This window comes from Phyllopteryx taeniolatus, chromosome 9 (assembly GCF_024500385.1).
Source record: "Phyllopteryx taeniolatus isolate TA_2022b chromosome 9, UOR_Ptae_1.2, whole genome shotgun sequence".
In the NCBI taxonomy this organism is placed as follows: Eukaryota; Metazoa; Chordata; class Actinopteri; order Syngnathiformes; family Syngnathidae; genus Phyllopteryx; species Phyllopteryx taeniolatus.
The window spans coordinates 20,938,186-20,958,243 of record NC_084510.1 but is presented as its reverse complement, the minus strand read 5'-3'; the positions used below and the strand labels follow the sequence as shown (position 1 = coordinate 20,958,243).

General features: G+C 42.2%; 1 protein-coding gene across 2 annotated transcripts in view; it reads left to right on the top strand.

Annotated features, from left to right (window-relative positions):
* megf6b (multiple EGF-like-domains 6b) overlaps positions 1-20,058 on the top strand; it is a 67,836-nt gene that overhangs the window by 17,894 nt on the left and 29,884 nt on the right. For both annotated transcript variants that reach the window (XM_061784014.1, XM_061784012.1), the window contains exon 5: positions 18,345-18,467. In XM_061784014.1, coding sequence (XP_061639998.1) covers positions 18,345-18,467 — 123 coding nt within the window. The remainder of the gene's footprint in view (positions 1-18,344; positions 18,468-20,058) is intronic.

Below are 20,058 nucleotides of genomic sequence, written 5' to 3'. Positions count from 1 at the left end.
CGCCTCCCTTAAATAGACACCAGCCTTTCCCCTCAGGAAAAAAAATAGGTGCCGTTTTTTGGTATCCTACAACATACTCCCCTGCACTGTGTTAAAGTTGGGCTTTTACATAACGTGAAAGTAAAAGCGTTGCAGTGAGCTCTGACATGTGGTCGCTCTGCGATCTTGTGTGCTTCCTTGTTTATGTTTATACAACTTAGTGCATTTAAATAAATGTTGGTAAAGAAAACCCTACAATAATCTCCGAAACTGACAAAATATCTGTCTATCCATTTTCTATCGCGCTTGTCCTCAATGGGGTTGCCAGTGAGCTGCAGCCTACCCCAGCTGACTTTAGTGTACACCCTGGAATTGTCGCACTTTTAGTCCAACCTATGGACAATTTAAAGTCTTCAAACGACCTAATATGCATGTCTGAGGAAGTCAATGCACTGACTCTGCATTACCATCAATTGCCCAGGAGTCCAATCTTTAGGAGCACTCTGTATTATTCCCAAAAATGCATTAATTGAAGTTTCTCCCCTGGCCATCAGAAGCACTTACAAGAGACCCTCTTTCTCCTCCATTGTTGTTTGTTAGCATGTCTTGCTCTGACTGATGGTTTCAATGCTGTGTGGGTTTCATAGTTGGAGGTGGAAAACCTATCGAGGTGAGTACCGCACCGTCGGAATGTAAGCACTGAGCTGTCTTTTGCTCTCCTCAGTTCACAAGTTCCCAGCATTTGAGCGGCAGACATCAATTACCCCACTTTCAACCGCTATTGTTGTGCAGCGTGAATGACAGCCGCCTCCAACGGACACCAAGGGAGCATCCACGCCCCGTGAGCCTCCCTGTATTGGAGGCCATTAGTCTTTTGACGGTAATATTACTCTGTGACTGGCATCCTGGTGACTTTGCCAGAAAAGCGGCATCGGGAACAAACGCACGGCTCTCTTGTTTTTGACTTCAGTTGAACGGAAAGTCAGTGATTGCCATGGCACATTAGTGGGAAAATGATCCAATATCACTTATTCATTTCATTTTCTGATTTATTTACTGCAAATAATACATATTAATAACAATATATTTGTTCACCTATCTATCCCAGCGACACGTAGTGACAGCCAGAACAATTAAATGTTGTTCCACTTGATAGTAGAAGGTATAATTTACCTGTGTACCTTCCTGTCACCAATCATACAACAGAATGATTTTTTTTTTTGTTCACCATCCCAAGTAAGTAAATCAAGTACATTTATGAGTAAATTGAGACCAAGCCATGATTATTTCAGTACTCCCCAAAAGTTAGGAATATTGGGCTTTAGGGTAGAATTTCAGGATGAACCTAAAATGCACCATAACCTTTACAGGTGAACTTGCTTTGACTTTGTCCAACCGTTCAATGTTTCAGTACTTTTTGAAGAACTTGCTGTTCTCTAGGTGTTGGATCCATAAACTGACATTTTTGTTTGCGTGAGATATTTTTTTTCCACATGAAATATGTGCTTTGGCTCAGTAAAGGTTGTAAAACATCAGGGATGAGTGCAGATTTGTAGCCTTGTATTGAATGACTCTCGCTAGTTTGAGTGATGGCTATCTGCGTCCGAAACTGAGCGCACTCTCTGGTAGTCGGGCGTTGTACTCCGTCAGATTCTTGACTGAGTCATTTCTGTGGTTCCCCTCTAGCCAACTGAGGTTCCCCACGCTCCTCGCAGCTGTCATGTCACCGCCTGTCACGCAGCGGCTTGTTGACGATAAAAACGGCCGCAGTCAACACTCGGAAACCTCAAATCGTCATTCACTCGCCTTTGACAGCTTTTTTTGTTGCGGTTCTCCTTTGTTTGCATGTCATAATTTATGTCTGTGTTTATGCCATGTGTGCCCATGTGTTTTCAAAGGGGACGATTAGTCTGCTGCTCTCAATATTTGTCCGAGGCTGTCATTCTGTCAAAGTGATTTACAGTATAATGCCATAATTACCGCTTTGTGCCTAAGTCTGCGGTGAAGTTACGAGTTGATGGGCTTTGTAATACTTTTTCAAAGGCAACAAATCCTGCTTCTTTTAAAGGATTAACCGTCTCATCTTGAACCTTTCCAAATTTATGCTCTCATTCATCTGTACAGCAGATTGTCTTTCGATCATTTGACACAACAAGTTTTTCCCATCATTGGCAAGCATACATCATTACACATAGGCTACACCATTGTTTATCATGTCAGGTTAAAGTGTTTTAAAATGGTCACATCAGCATCTTTGAATTTCACTTAATGCTTCTGAGAGGTTGCGTTTTGTTTTTGTTGTTTTACAGCAGCTCTGCTAGCGACTTAGTTGAGCACCGCAACACCAACGCCACTCTCAGCAAATAGATGCATATGTTTCTGTAGTTCTGGAGTGTGACTTATCGCCGACTAAAATACATGTGTTGACACCAATAGTTTTAAGCAGTCATCTTTGAAAGTTCCTAAAACCGATTTTGCTGCCTTGCTAATTAGCTACGATGTTTTTAGCTAGTCAAGCCTAAGTGAGATATGTTGTGCTTTTTGGATTTGGATAATGAAGGTAAGAGATGTAGAAAATGGAGGGCTTAATAGATGGATGATGGATAGTAGACAAATTTAGATTATGATCATGCATTTTATAAGCGCCATCCATCTATTTTCTGCCACTTATCCTGCTCACGGTTACATATGAACTGGAGCCTGGACTGGTTGCCAGTCAATCACAGGGCACGTATAGATAAACAGCCATTCACACTCACACTTTTGGGCAACTAGAGTCTTCGGCAAACCTAAGAGGCACGTTTTGGGAGATGGTGGAACATGTAAAGATCAAACAGTCAGTTCAAAACAATCAGTTTTGGACTGGAAATCCATCCAGATCTTTATCAATTCATTCAGTCCAAAACGGACATTTGCAAACTTCTTGATTATTCCAAGTTTGTTTGACTACTAAACCCCATTCTCAAGCCAATGGTGCTTGAAGTCATTTTTTCCCCCTCAATTTAAAAGTAGTCCATTAAAAAAAACTCCTCCATAATTGTGAGTGTCATTACTAAACATCAACGTCATCATCAGTAAAGCTGTCATCACTCAACAAGTGCTATTTTTGGGGGGATCAACAGCTGCCAGCTTTCTTTTAGAGCTCCAACTCAAAGACTAAATAATGCTACCATCGCATTCCCATGGGAAAGCAAACTAAAAGTGCTTTAAAACGTGAAACAGATTTATCGTTTAGAATGTTATGGGACGTGAATATGAGGGAATGATACGAAGTTGATAGCAGACGTTTACAGTCATGACACAGACTACGTAACCTGATACTATTCTCATAGCTGCAGCTTGAACAGGTTTGTGTTTCTTGATGCAATTTATGTCTCTCTTCATCGTTATTTCGGCTAGTTAACGGGGTCACAGCAATGCCATAATACCACATTATCTTTAAAGCTTTAGTTAAAATGGGACTGAAATACCTCTTGACTATACTGTACTTTTTTTTAATGGCTCCAGATTTATATAATGCCTTTACATGGGCTACTGACTGACGTTTATTGCAGATGGGGGTATTTTTCGATTGAAACATTGCACTGCTGATGTTCAGAGAACATTCCTTTTATATCTCACAAAGGATTTATGTGTTTTTCCTGTTTGTCCTCAAATGTAATGTACTGTATCTCAGAAGGATTTCTGGTTCCATTGACTGCCTTTCACTTGGATATTGTGGGACTTAACTAGCAATGTGTGGTTGTAGACAAATACAAAGTATCCTCTAATTGTTTATGACAGTGTTGATGTGTACATAGTGTAACAGTGGCCTGTGTTCTGGACACAAACATTTGCTGCATTTTAAAAAAATGCTTACACGCATGAACAAAATTGTCGGTACCCTTCCGTTAAAGAACAAAAAAGCCACAGAGGTCACAGAAATAATAATTTGAAGTTGACAAAACTAATAATACATTTTTCAAAAAGGACTTTATATTAATTAATGAAAATCAGGCATTATCTTTCTTTAATTTGTTAGAACACTGCTTTGCTCCATTCAGCACAGGGTGTCTTGAAACTGTGCAGGGTACACTAAAATATCACAAGCATGGTATTCATGAGTAAAATGTGTATCAGTTTAATTTGTTTAAAAAAAAAACAATTCCATGGGACCACAAAAATAAAGCAAGGCCTATTTACCATCCCTCCATCCACTTTCTATACCGTTTGTCCTAATTAGGGTCACAGGTGTCTACTGGGCGGCACGGTAACCGACTGGTTAGCGCGTCAGCCTCACAGTTCTGAGGACGCGGGTTCAATCCCCGCCCCTGCCCGTGTGGAGTTTGCATGTTCTCCCCGTGCCTGCGTGGGTTTCCTCCGGGCACTCCGGTTTCCTCCCACATCCCAAAAAACATGCATTAATTGGAGACTCTAAATTGCCCGTAGGCATGACTGTGAGTGCGAATGGTTGTTTGTTTCTGTGTGCCCTGCGATTGGCTGGCAACCAGTTCAGGGTGTACCCCGCCTCCTGCCTGATGACAGCTGGGATAGGCTCCAGCATGCCCGCGACCCGAGTGAGGAGAAGCGGGTCAGAAAATGGATGGATGGATGGATGGAAGGTGTCTATTGTGAATTTTGTCCGTGTGTGCAGCTGGACGCTGCAGAAAACAAACAAACAAACAAAAAACACCTGCATAAGCATTATGCATTTTTAAGACAGAATGATTGTGTGCACATATAGCTGTCATCAGGGACTGATTTCAGATGTTTCCCTGTTCAACCTGTAATAGACATCCTAGTCTGCAATTACTTTAGGGTTCAGTAGTGGTCTCTCTTCAGTCAAATTGTTCTTCAACCTGTTGTAACCAGCCCTCCACGCCACAACACAGACGGACCGACTGGTCCTCCAATGCTTCACAACGTTCTTCCCTCAGTGAATCCTTGGTACGCTCAGGCATGTCTTTTTTTTTGGCCTCTGTGGCCGGAGGCATTGCGCTTTCATGTCGCCTAGCCGAGTCTCTTTAGGGCGGAAGCATCTCCTGAAACATCCAGTCGTACCTCGAGGATAAGCTGATTAGATTTTGAGCGGTCAAAGGTGGCGCGTCAAGGTCAACGTGACCTCACATCTGTTGCAGCCTCGTCGACAAGACAATTCAGTCGGGATCTCATCTTTTCGTGGTGTGTCGCGTCCTTTGGAGGAGATGAACCGGTTAACCGGGCAAAGGCTGATGTGATTTCAATAAACCTGTCAGGAATTCCAACGCTAATGATGACACATTTCAATTAGATGATCAATGATAAAGTGATGGCATCTTTAGATCATGACAGTTAATATGTGCCTGCAAAAAGGCACATACTGTATTTCCCGCTTCCCAAGTGCTACTTTGGATACATCCATCCATTTTGTCTGGCGCTTGTCATCATTAGAGGCACGGGTGAGCTGGAGCCTACATCACCTGACTTTGAGGTGAATGGTGGGGTTACACCGAGACTGCTCCCGAGTCTTTTGCAGGGCACATACAGTACTGTATAGACAAGCAACCATTCACATTTATACTGATGGACAATTTAGTCTTCAGTTAACGTAAGAAGCATGTTTTTGGAATGTGTGAGGAAGCTTGTGTACCCGGAGAAAAACTCACACAAGCATGGGGAGAACATGCAAACTCCGCACAGGAAGGCCTGAACGGGGTTCAAACTAGCAGGTCTCGAGTGTAAGCAAAATGTGCTAACTCCAAGAGAACTGTGCTGCCCCATTTTGGATAAGTAATAATAATTATTATTAGGATAATGATAATAAAATGGGATTTAGGAAACACCTTTCAAGGTACCCAGGGACACTTAAAATTCTTAATTTTTTACAATTTGAACAGTCTGAATTTTTATGCCAAAGAGGCTGAGCTGCATTGTGTTTGGTTACAGAGTAGCCGTGTGGCTAGGGTCAAGGGGGAGAGCACTGTAAGTGCAAAATGAAGTTTGAAGTGATGGAATTGGAAGTGTTAGTGGAAGACAAACAAGCATATTACGAAACGAAAAAATCTCCCTCGCAGATAATGTTGAGAAAGCAAGCAACCACATATCAGCCATGTTTTGTTTGATCTATCTCGCTGGGAGTGCGTGGGAGTTGGATGAATGTGCCCATCCTGCGTAACATAGCGATTGAAATTTGGGAATGGCCAGCACCAATTGTCATCGTGTTGAAATGACCCAGATGCAAGGAAACGCAGAAATCAAATGATCATGTACTCCTCCGAGAACACACAAAATGAACTGCGTGGCAATTTTGCGTGTTGAGCAATCCTGGGTGCGTCCAGTTAGTAGATCAACATCCACATCTGTTTGCGTGTACAATAAAGTTTGCGCCCATTTTTGCATGCGCAAACATTTAGTTAATCAGGTCTTTAGTGTTTATGCCCCCATTTAGGACCACTATGGAATGTAATGGGAGCCGTGTTTTCAGTATTCCTGCCTTCTGGACCTTCCCCATTGTAAAAATAAATCCCCAACCCCCCAAACCCCGCTTCGAATGGTCTTTACTTGGGATAAAAAAAATTAAAAAAACATTTGTAGGACCGCCATGCTGAGCTTAACTTGCACTTGACTGAGTATTTGGAGGAAAATTAAAGCCACATGTGCATCTTCTTCCAATTTCTGATTGTTGCCGGTTGTTTAGTGCTATCACTATGCTATTATGATGGATATCCAGTTCTTAAGTGCGTTGACCAATAGCAGCTTATTCATAGAGATGCTTCCTGTCTTACATCAAGTGTGGCTCAAGCGGGAAATACTGTAAAGTGTGTGCTTTCATTTTGCTCCCCAACCCAGGAGTCAATGAGCTTGAAAGTCTTGGTAAACTTGTGAAGATGTGCAGATTCACCACTTTGTCATATTTGATCGGCGAGTTCAGCTGCGGTTGAGAGGTGAGCAAATCAGAACAATAGGTTGTGTAATGATGGCTTTTATTTTTTTGAAGAATTTTTATGACAATCACAACAACGACAAGGGCGACAACGGGATAATCCAGAAGTATTGTGGATCATCGGAATGGTTTTACCAGGCTCCATCTGAGACATCTGCTTTTTTACTTAACTTAGCTTGAGTTACGACATTTGGGCTTTCTAATTATAAACACACAAACAGAGGGTGAGAACCGGAAAAGGTCAGGGTGAGAAATAATGTTGCTCTCTCAAAACTATTCAAGTTGGCGAGCACACTCACTTGTAAATGGCAGCGAGAATGGACCATTCAGTCACTGACCTGTTGTCTGTTTTGGCCATTAGGTCCGTTAATCTGCATATTGTTAGCGTTCAGTGCAGCGTGACTGGCTGGGCAGCTGAAACCAAGCAGGCCGCGCAGATGCACTGTAGGCGCTGAATCAGCTCCGAGGCGACGTTTTCTCACTGTCATTCTCCACCTGGTTGACCCCGCTTCTCACTCTTTACATCAAGGGGAGGGAACCTTTTTCCGATCAGGGGCCATATTAGATTTCTTTTAGGAAAAGGGAAGAAAAAATATGAGGCAACAATCATCCATCCATCCATCCATTCTCTACCGCTTATCCGGGTCGGGTCGCGGGGGCAGTAGCTTCAGCAGGGACGCCCAGACTTCCCTCTCCCCAGCCACTTCATCCAGCTCTTCCGGGGGGATCCCGAGGCGTTCCCAGGCCAGCCGAAGGATGTAGTCTCTCCAGCGTGTCCTGGGTCGTCCCCGGGGTCTCCTCCCGGTGGGACATGCCCGGAACACCTCACCAGGGAGGCGTCCGGGAGGCATCCGAATCAGATGCCCCAGCCACCTCATCTGGCTCCTCTCAATGCGGAGGCAACAATCAAACAAATGTTATTTTGTCACATGCTTTTAATCTTTCGTGCCCTCCACAGAGATGCAGTAATTTAGCCTCTGACAAATGACAAACTTTTGGCTTCAGGTTCCTCCACAGCCATTGCTACAATTGAATGGAATATTAACGAGGGTAATCCTCCCCAAACGATTGCTGTTGACAGGCAGAGGCCTCTCTTCGATGTATCTTAACAACTTCCGTTTTGTTTTGGGGAGTGCCTCTAATTTAGGGGATCAATAGTTGGGTTTCCACAACGACACTCCGGCTAGAACTGTCCTATCTAGCCTATGTGCATAAACTGATGAAGTCTGCTCCGATGAGAGGCAAAACGTCTTCTAAGAGAACCAGAACAGTTCAGTTGCAATTTATTCAATACCCTGAGAATAAAATGACCTGGATGAATGAGAATATTCACAGGCATGTTACGGTACAGTGTTCTAATTTTGTGTGCTTAGGTGAGGAGATGCGTGTGGGTTTAAAATTTTGGGTCAAAAGTTTAGTGTCCCCCAAACTGAAACCGTGTGACATGCTGTCCTGTGATGTGAGGCTCTAATGAAAGAGATCCAAATTGTGATCTGAGGGCGTGGTTTGCCTTTCGACCTCCTGCTACTTCCTGCGAGTAGACTAATCTGACTTAATTGTACGCTGGGCTCCCGCTCTGTCTCATTAGGCTCCGTCCGTGATGAAAGGCCGCTCCCGGTCATGCTGCAGGCGTTAAGGCCATCAAGTATGTGCAAATCAGATGTGACAGCAGTTTGCAAAATACCATTATATAAGTAATCATCCAGAACGTCTGTACCGTCGTCTGATGTATCGTCTTCTCCTTATTAGCTCCTCAAGCCAAACCCTTCACATTCAACGTTATCTGCTGTGTTATCTTCGCACGTTAAGGTCGCATCGGGGCAACGCTCGGCAGGCAACACCGGCGTCTTTCTGACACTTAGCTAGTTGTGAAAAACAGATGCTGACAGAAAGGTAATGAGACAGAATCACGTGTCATGGCTGCTTTTAAACACCAGTTTGACTCTCATTTCTGTCCATCTCCCATACCCATTCAAGACACATACAGTATATCAAGGAAATAGTAATGTAAGCCATAAGATGTTATAGTGATAGAAACCAGAAATCACCGGAGCTTGGACTCGCTGTCCAATCACTATTCACACTGGGCCATATTCTCCCATATGTTTAAACCAGAAAAGGCGTGCAGCGCCGCACTTTTCTGTTTGCGCCCATTCTGCCGTCCACTTCTTCGTTTTCTTGTAATACAGTACATAATTGTAAAAATTGATTAGGCCTGAGTCACTGATAGTGTCGTGGTACACTCGCCTGACTTTGGTGCGGGAAGCGTGGGTTCCGTTCCCACTCAGTGACGGTGTGAATGTGGGTGCAAATGGTTGTCTGTGTCTATATGTGCCCTGCGACTGACTGGCGACCAGTTCAGGGTGTTGTCCGCCTTTCGCCCGAAGTCTGCTGGGATAGGCTCCAGCGCCCCGTGACCCTAACCAGGATGAGCGGTGTTGAAAATGGATGGATGGATGGATGGATTAGGCCTACTAGGAAAATTATTATTTGTATCAGAATGCTTTATTTAAAACTCTGTACGATCACACAGTCATGATATGGAATCTTGATCTTGAAAACGTGCAAGCAAGGCACGTAAAATACTGACTTAGGCACCAACGGGAGAATATGGCCCATTGACAGTAATGAAAGACTAGCGGATCAGAATCGAATCGTTACTCCTTGTACTATTCTGAAATAAAGAAATCATTGTCCAACAAATGAAAAATCAAATGTGATTATTTGAAAAGTATTTATAGTCCCCTGGATAAGTCCTGGTCACAGGTTTTTTTGGGGCAGATTTTGTCACAACATGAGAAAGAATACGCTGACACATTTTGACTTACGTGTTTTAGCAGCCACTTTTCACTCCAGAAAAGAACTGTTGCCAAAACGCTTCTTTTCAGTTTTAAATGGCTTACTTTAACCAGGATCTCTCACCGCATCATGGCCGTGGCCTATTTTGCCCCGTCTTGGTGCCGAAAAATGTGTAAATCTATGGAGGCTGGCAACATCTGCTTCTACTAAGCTAGCTAGTTAGCTTAGCTGATATAGTTACCGTATTTTTGTGACCATAAGGCACACTTAAAACTCTTAAATTTTCTCCAAAATGGACAGGGCGCCTTATAATGCGCCGCGCCTTATGTGTACACCACATCTATAAATGTAGTTGTGTGATGAGCGCTGCGCGCGACTTTTGTATTATTTATTTATTCTTATTTATTTATTTTTTTTGCATTTCCTGCCGACACGCTGCTTACGCAGAGGAAAAGCGGACATGGCTGAGAATAGGGGAAGGACACTAAAGCCACGCCCTCAGTAGGGATATAGTGCCGTTCTTTTTTTTTTTTTTTTTTTTTACCGCTTTACTGACTGGGACCATTTCCGGGGTGTGCATTGCGCAAAACAACATCGGTTTGGCTAAGGACCCCCGAGCAGCCGCAAGAGAATTCAAGATCAACGAATCGATGGTTTGCAAGTGGAGGAAGCAGGAAAACGAGCTTCGCCAAGTCAAGAAGACGAAGCTGAGTTTTTGCGGAAAAAACAGAAAAACAAAACGCGGAAACAAGGCGAGGTGGCCCGAGTTGGAAGACCAACTCGAGCAATGGATTAATGGACTCCAAATGCTGGACATCGGTGTAAACAGGGCGTTCAAAGTGAAGTTGCGAACGGCATGGGAGCAATGGATGACAGATGGCGAACACAGCTTTACTAAGACTAGGAGGCAGCGCCAAGCGAGTTACGCCACAATTTGTGAATGAATTGTGGGTGTTGGGCTAACGTGTCTGCTTGCGAGACTGACTCGAACCCGGCGTGTTTGATTGAGACCTTGCCCAGCTGTTCATTTCGGATACAGAACATGAGGACTTTGTGGATGAGGATTGATAAAAAAATAACGTGTGTACATTGTTAAATACTTCAATAAAGTACAACCAAACTCAGTTTTGCTCCCGCTGCCTTTTTAAAAACATTGTTTTAGCGTGCATGCATGCTACCGTATGTTTTTAGCTAGCGTATGTTTTACCATGCATGCACCTTTTAATACGGTTCGCCTTATGGTCGTGATACGGTAGTTGCATAATTTTAAATATGGTTATGTTTTGTCTGATGATAATGCTTTTCTGAAATGGTTGACAGTTTAATTTGAATCCCATTAAAATAATACTGTTTCGCCTGGCCCTTCATGTTTTCTTTAGAGAATTGTACCCATCTTACAAATTCCACCCGGGTAATCAAACATATGAGCACAACGATGTGTTTTCTCATTTACTAAATACAAGTAGGGCTGTGAATTTCAAAAGAAGAGTAAGTAAATAAAGAAGTATTACGTGTTCAAATGAAGTGCTTAACTTCAGAATAATTCTTTGAAAAGAACTAACAAAATACAGATAATACTTCATGTTTTGATCATATGGGTAGAACCAAAATCATGCATTGTAAACGTGCATTATACATAGGTAGGAGGGTTTTCCCGAATTTTGAGGTCAACTTTGGGTGTGCGTATTATACATGGATGTGTATTATACACGAGAAATTACGGTAATTCTGATTACTGCTCTGTTTGCGTAGGTTCGTGATAGACTGTGACCTGTTCCGATTTAGGAACGCAACTCCGTTGTAAACCGAGAACCCCCTGTTCACAGGCCGTATGAACAACCCAGAAGCCAAGGCATTCCACGTCTTGACTCCGCTGACACAGTATAACCAGGAATCACCAAATGATAAGGCTGAGCTAATAATAAGACCATTAAAATATCACTTTGCGAGGCTGTAGTACGCCTCTAAAATAGGACGTTATTCGTTTCAGAGTGGAATAATTGTAAATTTGCGAAGAGGAACACGTGAACACATGAGGCGATCTCCTATCCTGTCACTTGCCGCCAAAATGGCCGTGGGCCGCTTTCCGTCTGCCAGTGTGCCCGCCGCATACCGCTGCACTATAGTGACCGGAGGACGGACGGAGACACGTTTACAGCAATTCATTTTGGGATTCCTTCTGGCTTCCACGTGTTATGTGTCCCAGGCACTCCAAAAACACCGACAGGGTCAGAATCAGGAGCCACGGGTCCCAACAGGTAGAGTGGAGAGATGCAGCACACGCAACAGGTCAAAGGGGAATTCCCCCGAGGTCCACAGGTATTTGTTGAACTGTGCACATAGTAAAATGTGATTCACACTGCCGCCCTACTTCTTCTAACTTTCACTGACCGTAAAAATGAGTGTGAGAACTCAGGAACCTTTTGAGAATCTGCTTCTTTTTTTTATTTTTTATTTTTTTTAAAGGCATACACTTGTTCTGGGATGTAGTGAAAACACACCGCATAGTTCTATCTTGTGCGTGATCAAGGATGTGATGTGAATTGGCCTGTGTGTGTGGAGGATTAAAGGCATCCAGCTGTAGCGGAATTAAAGGGGGAGACAAAACGATGACATGAGGTAATGACAGCCGCTTGTTAGGAACTGCATACCATTTTTGCATATGATATTCGTACACATGCTTGCGTGCATACAGCAGTAGTTTGATCCTGTAGGAAAATAGTATGAAAAGTTAAGAGCTACAGTATACAGTACAGTGGTGCCTTGAGATATGAGTGAATTTGTGCTTTGACTTTCAAGCGCATTCTTGAGATACGAGCCCCTTATTGTGGCAGCGAACCCAACACACTTTACAATAAACAGCAGTTTGCCAAATGGTGAAAGATTCATAAAAAAAGAGGTAAATGCCTATGGAAAGGCCCTACTAGCTTAATGCTAATTAGCACCTATCTTGCGGTGCTTTAACCCTTTACAAGCAACAGATTGAGCACAAATGGTTTCGCAACACGTAGACAGACAATACACTGTAACAGTACTCAAGTCATTTACTAGGTTAGGGTAGGGTTTAGATTAGAATTATGTTTAATTTAGGGTTATCAAAAAAAAAAAAAAAGCCAACTTGAACGCACCAGTTGAAACAAGGCAGAAACTACGATAGTGGATGAGAACGAGGATCGTTACTTGTACTGTATGTACTTCTTTGGCACAGTAAAATGGTAAATGGACTCCACTTATATAGTGCTTTATCTACAGCATCACAGTGCCCAAAGTGTATTACAAACCCTCACATTCACCCACTTACACACCAATGGGCAACTGCTGCCATGCAAAGAGGTGCCAGGCCCACTGGGAGCAAATTAGGGTTCAGTGTCTTGCCCAAGGACACTTCGACATGCAGACAATCGTACCCGGGATTCAAACCAGTGACTCTTCGGTCACTGCACGACCTGCTCTACCTACTGATCCAAAGCCGCAGTCGAAAGATGATTGTTATCCCAGAGGAGACTGAGGGCTAGGTCAGGGATAACTCGAACGAGTCAACTTAAAAAATAGGTCTATCCAAAATTTCTGCCTCATGTTTGAGCCCCCGGAATCCATGTTTCACACGAACATTTATTTATACGGACGCAGTGTTGGGCCAATGACAAGCTTTGCCAAAAACGACAAAAGAGCATCTGTAACTGATTTTTAAGACACTGTTAGATGTGTAATGTATATACAGTAAAACATGATAAGTATGAGTGAGCTGAACGGTAGTTAGCATTTTTTGACCTATAATGGTAATCACTAGCGCATCCCTACTGAGGGCATAAACAAAATGGCCTGGTGCAGCTAATTGGATACAACAGAGTATGCAGCACCCAGAGCTGAATACAAACCATGCAGCAAAATTCCTGTCCCACACCATTGAGTCACTTAGCAGCCTCTGAGTGCTTGTCACTGTAAAACAACACTACTCGTGTGTTGGGAACAAGTTGCACAAACACGACTGTTTGAATTCTCCGCTTATCCGGGTGACCTGATAGCTGAGTGCTTAGTTGGCAAACCTCGTGGGGCTCCAGTACAAATTTCCACATTTCCTATTCTCTTCACCCGCAAATCTCAAGGAAACAAAAGACGACTCACCATCTCCACTTTGCAAAACTTGAATCGTCTGTGTACAAAAACTCTTTTCATAAGGGGATTTTGAAGGAAGTACATTTAAATATTAAAAGGAATGTTTTGTCTTTATTAAAGGGAGGTTTGAACATTTCTCAAAGCCGATTAATAACAGCTCAGCCCACAATTACATGGCATCAGGAACTAAGTTGCACCCACAAGGCACTTACGGCAGAATCAGTGGGATCAGGGCTGACAATAATGCATGATAAATAGTTTGTTGTATTTAAGAACAGTGAGGGGGAAAAAGTCAGCAAGAGTTGACTTTGTCATTAGAGCTAAATACACAATGATGAAGCAACCCTCAACATGATCTTCTGGAATTTAGTAAACAGTTGTTAAAAAAAAAACTTGTCATCAAACTTCACATGGAATATATGCTGCCCTGGAGATGCTATATTTTACCATCATTTCAACAGAGTTGAATTTAAAAAAAAAAAGATTTTCCGTCCAAAAAGCTAGTAACATTTGATGAGAACAGCCTCTGCTGTGATTGTGTGTTTAAGTAGCAAGAGATTAACAGCAGGGGGCGATGTTTAATTAAAGTGTAGGTACTTCTTCCAACGGGGATGAAAGCATCAAGTTTCTTTTTAGCGTCCCCTCTGGCCACAGACAGATTGGATCCAACACCTTGAGAGCCTTCTCTGTTCTATGTCAGCATCATCTGCCTATGCGTACAGGAGTTTGACATCCATGTGCTCTTTTTGTGAACTCCATTCAATTATTATTTTTTTTGATTACTTCAGCACTTGTGGCAAAGCTGCCGGCTGGATGGAATGTAAGGAATCGTGTCCGTGGAAATAAACATTTCAAGGGTCGCTTGCACAGCAGGTCAGACGTGAAGATGTGCTTCCCGAGGGAGAGCAAATCCAATTCCCAGCTGTAGTTCATGGACGGTTTGCTTCTTAACGGGGACATATTTTGGAAAAGTGACGTTTTAATGGCTTGTATGCACATATTTGGGTCTCTGGAATGCCTACCCACCCATCAAGTGTGAAATTACACAATCAAGTACATTTTTGTAAGATGCTTATGTCGGAAGATGTGTCTTGAAGAAAGCCCTTTGGCTTTTTAGCTGGCCCTCAAACTGTGTTTCTACTCGGGTGACGAACCAACATTTTCTACGACATGGAACCACTGTAATGTCAAAGCCAAAAGATAAGATGAGCTGCAGTGTTGTTGGATGCACAGATCATCACACACCATTACACTGTCTATCGCAGCTACAGAGGACATGCACAAAGGTGTATTCATTTTTATTCGTGATGTAAACATCCATGGTAGCACAGTGTGTAGTGGTTAGCATGTCTGCCTCACACTCAGGAGATCTGGGTTTGAATTGCAGTCGGAACGTCTGCGTGTGAAGTTTGCTTTCTTGGCTTTTCTTTGGGTACTACGGTTTTCTTTCGCATCATTTATATTTTGAATGAAGATTTTGTCCATATGAATGTGAATGTGACTGACAACCAGACCAGGCTGTACTCCCCTCTGACTCAAAGTCAGCTGAGATCGGCCCCAGTTCTTAGTGGGTCTCGAAAATTGATGGATAGATCCAGTAGATGTTGTTGTCTGCTGTATATCAACCACTTCAAACATGCCACCCACTGCTGATGAATTTCCTTACATAACAGCATATGAAAAGAAGCACTAAGTGACGTGAAGTTCATAAGTAGCAATTCCTTAAATTAAATTCTTGATCCTTGACAAAAGACCGTCACAGAGATTTTATGTAGACAGCCAGGAAGTTTTAATTTATGGAAAATAGCACAATTTATCTCCTTTAAAAATCATCACCTCGTGGTCAAATTTGTACGCATTTTGCTAAACGGAAGCAGCTGCGATAACGCCAAGTAGAAATGGAACGTTCACAGCAAACCTTTAGATCAGACTGCTAAGAGGAAGCAGATTGGGGGTATCCATGGCGCCCCCCTCCACCTTTCCACACAACCTACTCCTCATCCCGCATGAATGCTGCAATTTTCCACCCCACGGCTCCAGATGATATCTGTTCCGCAGGTTTTAGAGAGCTCTTTCTTCGCCACTCGTAGTCAATCGGGACATTAGTGTGATCCTCCCGGGAAAAGTGCCGTTGGTCCTTATCGCAGGAAGTCGCACAATGCAGCGCTGGAATGTAAACCTTCTCAGCTTGCATCTGAAGGTGCAGGGAGGAAAAGTTCTGTGCAATCTTTTGCAGTCTTTTTACCCAGCTCATTTATTTTTCATTCTTTTCCAGAACACAGTGTACGATGTGGGGAAATGCACATTTTTGTAGCCGTTTCTCAGGCGTGTGTGTATTTTTGTGTTTCACTGAGAAGAAGTCACAACAGCAGTAAGCACTTAGTACTAATGATGTTTGAGATGTTATGCTAGTCACTAGAACAATGCACGGCACCTCCACGGATTTGCATGAAGTGAAATATCAAAAAAAGCCTTGAATATAAAAAATCTGCGACTAATTGACGCCCTCACAAAAAGGTTCATACTGTACCGTAATTGTCTATAACTGCATCAAGAAGGCGACAAAGCATTCATTTTGTCTAATTAGAACTCCTCAACTTACATTAACATACTTCTTTGTCACCAACATACCACTAATGGCGCCAAAATAATAACTTTATCGCTTTGGCATGAAAAAGTACTCCCACTGCAGTACTTTTGTATTACAAATAAAAACCTCTGATAAAACACAAAATAATAATAAAATAAAAAAACATCTGTGTGTTTGCAGAATTATGCTGACTACCAGGCCAAATCCTCACAAAACTCCACATGATAAAAGATGGTGTCTAATTTTGCCGCCTAACAATAACTAGTGAAATAGTTCAGAAATCCATTTTGAATTTTGTTCAGGTTTTCCAAGAGGAGACTGTGAAGGTAGACCACATGTTTAAACTGTCTTGCGCTGACCCTGAGACTTGAACTTTGCCCCCGCCCAAGGAGGCTGGAATGAGGCTGCGTTTTTTTTTTTTTTTTTAGACTTCCGATCTCCTTTGCACAGAGGTTCTCAGATATGCTCATGTGTGGCAAAGAAGTGATGGATCTGCAGGAATATCACTAAATGTACCTGACAGAAAGATGCCCCACTATTGGAGACAAGTGAACCCATTGTTGTGTGTGCTGTTGTGTTGATTACACCAATCCTCCACCATTTGCTGAAAAACTCACCAATTTGTGTTTTTAATGCTTTTTCTATAACACTCCAAGATGCCATAATTTTGTATCCCTGAGAAGCAATCGGATGTTCAAAAACTGGGACAAAATTTTGGCGATAAAAATAATTGAAAAACAAATCTGAAGAAAACTAAGGCATATAAAAACCAAAGTTCAGCTGTATTTAAGTTTGCATTTATGTATGCAATTGATATTAAATTAACTGTACACTTGTACATTACTGAACAACCAGAACCTTTGTTATGTCGCTGTAAGTTAAATTTCCTGAATCATGACATTTTCGTCTTTGTCCTTACGCTGTGGCATCTCAAAAACACAAAAATGGGCAAAAGCAAAACAAACTTGTGGAGTTCTAGATGTGTAACTGAGCTGCGTTTTACGATGACGTCAGCAAATCTCGAAGGACGACACTCTGGACCGGTCACTTGTCAATCACAGGGCAATTGTGAAGACTTGTCATGTGAGCCACAACACTACCACTGGTAGCAGTATAACGAGGTGGAATTGCTTGTCTCAATTACAAACTCTACCTTTAAATCAAGCTTCTGTATGGAATTCCCGTGATATATTTAGTTGGAATTATTGTTATTATTTTTTTAAACTTCCAGATGTTGTAAACTGAAGGAACAGCCCCACTAGCCAGTTGGCAGCGAATTTGGTCTTTTTTTTCCTTCTTTTTTTGTTTTTTTTGGGGTTTGGGAAAATGTACAAGCTAATTGGTGGCAAGTGTAAGTTGCCTCCTGATTGCCTCCATGCGCTCCAGGATTCAGTCCAAGATCCCCTTTTGATAACGCCGCCCATTGTCATCAAGTCGACTCATTCAAAAGACATTTAAAAAGAAAAAATTGCATTTTCATATCTGAATGTCTTTAGTTGTAATTTGCCATGTGCAATGGTGGCGCGTGCTTCACTCACTGTCAGCGCCTGAATCAATTATTACGGGCCGTCTGGAAGGCAAAGATATGATCTGGTGGGCTTGATGACAAGTCTGGCATGATATTTAGCTGTTGGAGAGCAAAATAGGACTTCTCGTGCTTTTTGGAAGGGCGCTTTTGCAATGAGCTTCACAGACGTGAAAGAAGCAACATTTACAAGCGTCTTATTTCCTTTCGTTGATATTAGTGTGAATATTGGAATCTGTACTCATGTTTTCCAGTAGCAGTTATAATCAAGTCTTGACATTGGAGCAGCCTTTTGAACCCTAACAATTTGGCACCTCTTCCTGTTTCTGTTTTTTTTTTTTAAAAAGAGAGAAAAAATCTAACCTCACTGTGGCTTTTCTGCTTGCAATTGAGCAACCGGGATATTAACTCTTTCTTTTCGTTCCTCCTGTCAGATGTGAACGAATGCGAGGAAACCAACGGCGGATGCGAAGCGCTTTGCTGCAACACCATTGGAAGCTTCTACTGCCGATGTCCTACAGGACTCAAACTGAGCCAAGATGGCAAAAGCTGTCAAGGTGAGAGTCCACTACGTTACCTTACGCACAACTGACAAGTAGTACACACTTGACGTTTGGTCCAGCTTTGACCTTGTGCAACTGAGTTTTTAGAGTATTGTGTTTTACGCCGAGTTGTCGCACTTGGCTGCCATTTGAACCCTACACATAAAAATGGAAAATCAAACTATTCAAAATTTACTGAAGTAGTGTATACAGTATGTGGCTCAAATTTAATAGCAATCGGACAAAATCCTCTAGGACAAGTTTGTTTTTGAAGAATGGCCAAGATGATCCTAAAAATGGCCTCTTCATACAAAAATGGCAGACTTCCTGTATCAGTTCAGACATGGGTTCTTGAGACGTTTTTGTTCGTCTACTCATCATAAATTTTACATTGATGAGTTAAACTAGCTGAATTTTGAACACCGTGAGCATGTAGAGAAGAATTATAAGAGCTTCATTGTTCATGGCAAATTATCAAACTTCGGCACCATGTTCTGTCCAAACAACATGAGGAATACTCAAAGCCTCAAAATGTAGTTTCACCCATTTCTCTTTTATACTTGATTCAAATTTGGAAGCAATTAAATGGCCAAAATGACTTTAAAATGACTGCTCCCAACCCAAATGGAAGACTTTCTGATTGTTTTACAGAATGGATTCTTGAAACTTGACTACCAAATTTCATGTTGCCATGTAAAATTGGTTTTGGGGCTGAATTTCCAAACAATTCAAAGGGCCGCTACCAGACCAATTTAGTGCCTCGAAAGACCTCTGAAACAAATAAAAAAAAAAACCTCAGCCCCAGAAGTCAGTTTGACAGAGTAACGCAAAATTTGGCTGGCATGTCCATCATACTTAGATCGAAAACAAAGTCTCAAGAACACATGCCTTAAAACCAACAGGAGTTCTGCCATGTTGGTTTGAAGCGGCCGTTTCAGGATGTTTTGGGCCAGTTCCAGTGGTTGTTCAAAAACGAACTTGTCCTTGAGATTTTTTTTTCAGATTGCTACTAATTTTGAACCATGATCACGAGATGAGAAAGATGAGTGATGTTAAATTGTGAAGAATTGTAGTTTTTGTTATTATGTGTGAGTTGAGCATGTCAGCAAATTGTGATGAGTCGCCATGACGTGTGATGTGATGAAAGCCACACCCTAAAGAGATTCTCGGCTGTAAGAAATGTATAAATTTAATTATTTCGCTCCTGATGCTGATTTCCTACAAACGATCCCTCGGCTGGCACACCTTTCAGCTTTAGTTTTTCCATCGCCGTCGGAGGACTTTATAAAAACTGAAATGGCCCAGATAGGAAAAAGGTTCATCACCCCTGTGCTTAAACAAAATATTCAAAACAATCCTGACAATGTCTTTTTGTGATGGCTTATAGACAAAATCACCACCAGGGAGTCTGAATGTCTCAGTAAGCTATGTTCTATCTCCAAATTTCTGCTCACGACAAACACAAAACGTCTTCCTGACATCATCCCTTTCATCCTCTGCCACAGTTTGATGTTTGTGACGAAGGCATGGCAGCGTGTGGTTGGTTTGATCAGACAAAATTATCAGTAATAGTCGGTTGGAAGACTATTGAGAGATCTTATCCACG